Genomic DNA, 6,612 nt, shown 5'->3' with positions numbered 1-6,612 from the left:
GCCCCAAACCCCTTGGCTCAGCGTTTTATTTTTAACTTCTGTTTTTAAATTTGAAAGGACAGGCGCTAGATCTCATGGAGGAAATCTGGGAAAGGCCCTGCCGCCCAGAACCATAGAATTGCAGAGTTTGAAAGAAGGGCCGTCTAGTCCAGGGGTCAGCAAACTTTTTCAGCAGGGGGCCGGTCCACTGTCCCTCAGACCTTGTGGGGGGCCGGATTATATTGGGGGGGGGAATGAACGAATTCCTGCTAAATATGATTAGAAGGGACCGTTTGATTAAAGGTATACAGGTCGGAGCCAAACAGTACAAATTGAAAGCTTTTGCAGACGATTTGGTATTGACGTTACAGGAGCCAGAATCTAGTACTAAAAGAGTATTAGAATTGATTCAGGACTTTGGTCATGTGGCAGGATTTAAGTTCAACAAGTTAAAAACTAAGGTGCTTGAGAAAAATTTAACACAAATAAAATTCCTATGCCCCACAAATAACCCAGAGATGCATTTTAAATAAAAGGGCACATTCTACTCATGTAAAAACACGCTGATTCCCGGACCGTCCGTGGGCCGGGTTTAGAAGGCGATTGGGCTGGATCCGGCCCCCGGGCCTTAGTTTGCCTACCCATGCTCTAGTCCAAACCCCTGCAAGGCAGAGAATCTTTCACTCAATATAGGGTGCTCAAACCCTGAGATTTTAAGACTATTAACTGAACTCGACCCCCCCCTATAAGAGGGCAGCTGCATATAATAAAACTGAGCTGCCTGCTTTCCAAAGGCGCAGGTTTGCCCTATGTGAAGCCTCCTTGGGCAGTGGCAGTGTACACAGGCTTATTTGCTGGGAGTGGAAGTGCAAGGGGTATTTGCAACTGTGATGCTGCTCGAAACAGTCGCGGCTCCCCCTCCCCAGAGAATCCTGGGAATTGTAGTTTATTAAGGGTGCTGAGAGTTGTTAAAGGTAAAAGGACCCCTGACCACTAATTCCAGTCGTGACCGACTCTGGGGTTGCGGCGCTCATCTCGCTTTACTGGCCGAGGGAGCCGGCGTACAGCTTCCAGGTCATGTGGCCAGCATGACTGAGCCGCTTCTGGTGAACCAGAGCAGCGCAAGGAAACGCCGTTTACCTTCCCGCTGGAGTGGTACCTATTTATCTACTTGCACTTGGATGTGCTTTCGAATTGCTAGGTTGGCAGGAGCAGGGACCGAGCAATGGGAGCTCACCCCATTGTGGGGATTCGAACCGCCGACCTTCTGATCGGCAAGTCCTAGGCTCTGTGGTTTAACCCACAGCGCCACCCGCATTAGGAGACCCCTATTCCCCCTCACAGAGCTACAATTCCCAGAAGCGAGCAGGGGTGCCAACTTGAATAAAATATTGGGCAGGCCAGGTAAAATGGAGAGGGAGAACTAAGAACACTCCGCTAACCCAGAAATAGTGCTTCAGGTTAAGAACTTTGCTTCAGGATGAGAACAGAAATCGTGCTCCGGCGGCAGCAGGAGGCCCCATTAGCTAAAGTGGTGCTTCAGGTTAAGAATAGTTTCAGGTTAAATACGGACTTCCGGAACAAATTAAGTACTTAACCTGAGATACCACTGTATAAACTTGGCCTGATCCTGGCGGGGGTTTCCCTTGCGCTTCTTCCTCCTCCTCTCGAGTAGCCCAACATGCAGGAACAGAGCAGTAATAAATCTCCAACCTACTTTGCTACCACGAGATGGGAGGGTGGGCGAGAGAGCCGGCAATGAAGCCTACCCACAGTTGAAATCTTAAAACCGCAATGTCCAGATTCGATGGTTCTTCAGGGATTCCGTCAGTGTGTGGGTCTGCTTGGGACATAGGTGCCAGCTCCCTGGGTGCCCAAACACCCACAAAATTCCCCACGAAGGTGCCTGGCACCCACAAAATTTGGTGCCAGGCCCATGCACATTGCATTGCACCCAGAGCAGGCCTGGAGAACCTCCGGCCCCCCCAAGGCCCCCACCCGGCCCTCAGGACTCTCCTGAGGCCTCCACCACGCAGTATCTCACTCTCCTTCTGGGTTTCTGGCTGAAATGTGCGCTTGACAGCATTTAGCAAAAACCACTGACTGCCAAATGACCCCCCCACCAGTTTATGCCAACAGCCAGTCGAAACAGTGACCGCCTGGGATTTTGGGCAAATGTGCCTTTTCTGGACTTCCTGTCATTTAAGCAACAAACACAAAAAGACATGACGATAGCTTTTTTTGGTCTTTTTTAAGAAAATGCAATTTCTCTTTATACCCATAAAATGATACAATTCTGCCAAGTATAGAAATATGTAATAAATTATATGGAATGTCCCTCGGTCCTTGCACGGCACGGCTGCCCTGCTTATAAAGCCTCTCTCACCCTGCACCCCCCCCAAAGAAAACACACAATAAAAATAAGGTAGTCCATGGCAATCCGCCCCCCCCCCCGGTTCCTAATGAACTTTTCTCTTTGGTATCGAAGTCAGGTTTGAGGCAAAAAGGGGGACAGGTGAGAGAGGCAGACCTAAAATGTTGCCGCTGCAAAAAATAGCCCCCTACCTGTGCCTCTGAGATGGTGGGGGGGGAAAGAAAATTTGGGGGATATGCCAGGGAGCTTCAAAAACTGGGTAGGGGGTGGCCCAAAGTCACACAGAAGAGTAAGGGAGGAACCCACCCACAGAGAAATCTTAAATTTGCTGGCTTTTCCTTATCCCGACAGTGGCAAGGAAACTTGAGGCGTCCTAGGCCGCAGCATTTTGGCCCATGAGGCTGTTGGGACTTGTTTTGGTCAAACTCAAGACTGTGTATATGTGTGTCTATATAGACACGACAGAGGTGTTATGTATTTTAAAATTTGCCATTTAGGATTGAAGTGCAAGCCAGTGAGAGAAATACATGCTCAAAGCAGAATTTGAGGCTATCAAATCCTGACTTTCAGGCCCTGCTCATTTGCGTACGAGGCTGGCGATCCTCTTTGTATCCACTCCAGAGCCAGACCGACTGAAATGTGCCCAAGCTGGTCAGAAACATTTGCTTCAGTAGGTCTACTCGGAGTAGGGCTATCATTACATACAACGCCCCAGTTCCTAGCATATCTCTGGAACGGTTCCACGAGGCGCGTCCTCAAACGGCGACTCGCCACAAGTGCCTGGTTTATTTATTTTTAAATGAACTTTTGCAGGACAAGTAAGCCATCGGGACGTTTGCCAGAATAGATGTTGCTTTGTGGGAGGGTGGTGAGGAAACTGGGTGCCAAAGGCTTGACGCCCTCTCACATCCTCCGCGGGCTGCAGTAGCAAAGCCCCGAGCTGAGCGCAAGGATGGGGGAAGCCGATTCCTCATCCTTGACCAGCACCACAACAGGTGAAGTCCTATCTCCCTTGCCTTCCCATTCTCAGCTCAACATTTTCCCAATCCGGTTAGCTCTGCTGTGATGGGTGGGCCTCTGCTGGCGGAAACCAGAGAACCAGCAGAGGTGGTTGGTTGGGTGTTTAAGAGGAGGGAGCTGCTTGCAAGCCGAGGTCCTACGTTATATAAAAATATTTTTTTTCTTTTTCTTAAACTATTTCCTGCCTTGGGAATAGCAGACCCAAGGGTGTAGACTCTCTGGGGCGCAGACAAGAGGGCAAAATAGCAAACCAAGCGGGTTCTTCAAGGGGGGGGGGGGCGAGAGAAAATAGCCGATGTGTTTCAAAGCTTCCCCCCCCCCCCGCAACCTCTTTCCCCGGAAAAAAAAAAAAGGCAATCCATGCTCCAGGCATCTTGCTGGAGGCTAGCAACCTCTTGTGCCCGAATTCTTCTCCCTCGCACTTGGGGTGGCACAGCTCCTGCGGAAGCGGGCACCACGGATCTCCCAAGCCGTGCCAGTCCAACCTTGTCCTTTAAACACCGCTGCCCAGTGCCCGAGGGAGGCACCCCTAGAGAACTTCCAATGCCAATGTGGAATAGAAAAAAATAATAATCTTTTTTTTCTCCTTTTTTTTTTTTTTGTAAACGTGGATCGTTTTCTTTCATATAGATCTGTATATATATATATATTTTAAAAAGACACGATTAGATGATAGGAGGACAAGGCATGGGGGGGGTCGAAAGCGGGGTGCAGGGCCCCCGCCCCCCAATCTTTCGCCCGTCGCCTCTTGACGCGAGGCTCCAGCCTCCGACGCACCTTTAAGCGCCCCCAACCTTCTTGCGCCTCCAAGCCAGATACATTCATGTGCGGTTCAGGGAGATGTCACTGGGTTTTTCATTCTTGGAAGAAGAAAAAAAGACTCCCTTTTGCACAACAGTTCAGGGTAACATCAGTCAGGGGTGTGTGTGTGTGTGTGTGTGTGTGTGTGTTTGGGGGTTACACCTGTGCACCCCCTACCCCAGCCAGTGACCTGTTTGCCACTGTAAGCCAGCAGTCAGTTATTCTTATGATTATTATTATCATCATCTTTTTGGTTATACGGCCGCAAGCCTCCTAGGCCTCCTCGATCCATCCGGTAAGATCTGCATCTCTGCAGCTACCGGGGGGAGGGCCCCATTTCTGGCCTGTGGGGCAGCCCTCCCCGCCCCTCCTGAGGCAGGGAGTTCCATCCGTTGCATGTGTCTATCTGTCTGTCCCGGGACCTTCCTCCTCACACCTTCAGCGTCTTGTCGGGCCCACCCCCACTAGGGCTGCTGGCCACGCTGCTGTCGCCGCCGCCGCCGCCCTTCTTCTTGCGCAAGGTCTCGATCCAACTAGTGCTGGGGCGGCCGCTGAAGCTGGAGAGGGCGAGGGAACTGAGGCGCATGTTCTTGCCGGACATGATGAGCTCTCCGAAGCCCTCCTGGTGGGAGAAGGCGTAGCCGGAGCGGCGGGAGCCTGCCCGGCCCACCCTCCCCATACAGCGGTGCTGGGCTTTCTGCTTCTTCCTCACCAGCTGGGTGTAGCGCACCTGAGGGGGGGAAATGAGAAAGCGGGGAGGAGGGGAGAGTCAGAGGCAGCAAGGAAATCTGGTCCCCCCCCTCCTTCGTGGGGGCACCCATCAGTCTCCCCGTCCCCATATTCCTCACGACAACCCTGTGAGGCATGTCAGGTTGAGAGAAAGTGACTGGCCCCAAGATCACACCTGGGGATTCCATCTATCTCCCAGGTTCTAGTCTGAGACTTTTAACCACTACGCCAGGTTAAAGGCCTAGGCTGGGACGGTCTGTACTCTTTTAAGAAGTAGGAGGCAACTGCCCAGGGGTTATGAGTTTGAACCCCAAAAAGATTGGGCAAAAAGATTCCTGCATTGCAGGGGTTGGACTGGATGACCCCTGTGGGCCCTTCCAAATCTGCAGTTGAACGATTCAGCAATCTGAAGAGCGCCGGGATGATTAAGATTCAGAGTCTCCTGCTCCATCGACTGAGCTATCCCACTTACTGTTTCATTATTTTTTTTATATGATATTTATTAAGGTTTCACAGAAAAAAGAAATAAAAAGAAACTATATTAGTAAAGAAAAATTAACAATAAAAAGAAAAAATACAAAGTGAAAAGAAAAAACAATTTAAAACAATTTCATCCTTTCCTCACTTCTTTTACGTTTACTTATTTCCCGGACCTCCTCTTACCTCCCTCTTCTGTATTGTAATTAAGTATGTTAATCCAACAATTCCTTTCCCTCCTTTTTAATCCTAATCCTTAATCTTGATATATTATAACTTTAAATTTTACCTTTTACATATTAAAAACCAATTTTTCCATGTTTTTTTGTGCCTGTACAGCTAGAAGCCACTTAACTTCAATCCAACATCATTCTAACATTCATTAATTTTGCAATATTTCTGTAAATAATCTTTGAATTTCTTCCAATCTTCTTCCACCCCCCACTTACTGTTTCAGACTACATCTCCCATCAGCCCCAGGCCATTGTGTCTGTAACTCTATGGGCGTGCTGCCTAGAAACTCATGGGAGTTGTAGTCCATAAATGATCGTGCCGGCTGGGGCTGATGGGAGCTGTAGTCCAAAATAGCCACGCAGATCAGGGAGGGTGATGGGAGATGTAGTCCAACACTTCTGGAGGGCATCTGGTTGGCCGAGGCCGGCCTTGCCCAATATGGCTGCCAGCAGTATCCCAAGGATTTGGGCTGCGGACTTAAGTGAACTGGCACCTCTCAGGGCAGACAGATGAGACCTGCTAGAAGCAGAAGCTTTAATGTGGGATTATAGAATGCTTTATGCTCTGCTTGGAAGAGCCTTTGGGCATTTTCTGCATGTAGCTACCTGGGCAAGAGTGTCGTCAGAACCCTTGATGTGCCACGATGGAGTGGCAAGGGCGGGTCACAAAAAGAGTTGGATCCAAAACCGGAAGACACAAGATCTACCCACACTGGAGGAATGGCAGATGAAAACGATGGAATACATGGAATTGGCGGAAATGACTGGCAGAATCCGTGACCAGGGAGAAGAGTCGGTGGAAGAAGATTGGAAGAAATTCAAAGACTATTTACAGAAATACTGCAAAATTATTGAATGTTAGAATGATGTTGGATTGAAGTTAAGGGGTTTCTAGCTGTACAGGCTAAAAGAATATGGAAAAATTGGTTTTAATATGTAAAATCTAAAATTAAAAGCTGTATTATATCAAGATTAAAGATTAGGATTAAAAAGGAGGGA

General features: G+C 49.1%; 1 protein-coding gene across 2 annotated transcripts in view; it reads right to left on the bottom strand.

Annotated features, from left to right (window-relative positions):
• Nucleotides 1-2,213: 2,213 nt before the first annotated feature.
• Nucleotides 2,214-6,612, bottom strand: part of ATP8B2 (ATPase phospholipid transporting 8B2) — a 62,472-nt gene continuing 58,073 nt past the window's right edge. For both annotated transcript variants that reach the window (XM_080984531.1, XM_080984530.1), the window contains one exon: nucleotides 2,214-4,904. In XM_080984531.1, coding sequence (XP_080840657.1) covers nucleotides 4,605-4,904 — 300 coding nt within the window. In that variant the 3' untranslated portion in view covers nucleotides 2,214-4,604. The remainder of the gene's footprint in view (nucleotides 4,905-6,612) is intronic.

The sequence above is a fragment of the Podarcis pityusensis genome (assembly GCF_964106645.2).
Source record: "Podarcis pityusensis genome assembly, chromosome: 16".
Taxonomy (NCBI): Eukaryota; Metazoa; Chordata; class Lepidosauria; order Squamata; family Lacertidae; genus Podarcis; species Podarcis pityusensis.
Note: the sequence above shows the minus strand (reverse complement) of the source record. Positions and strands in the feature narration are given on the sequence as shown.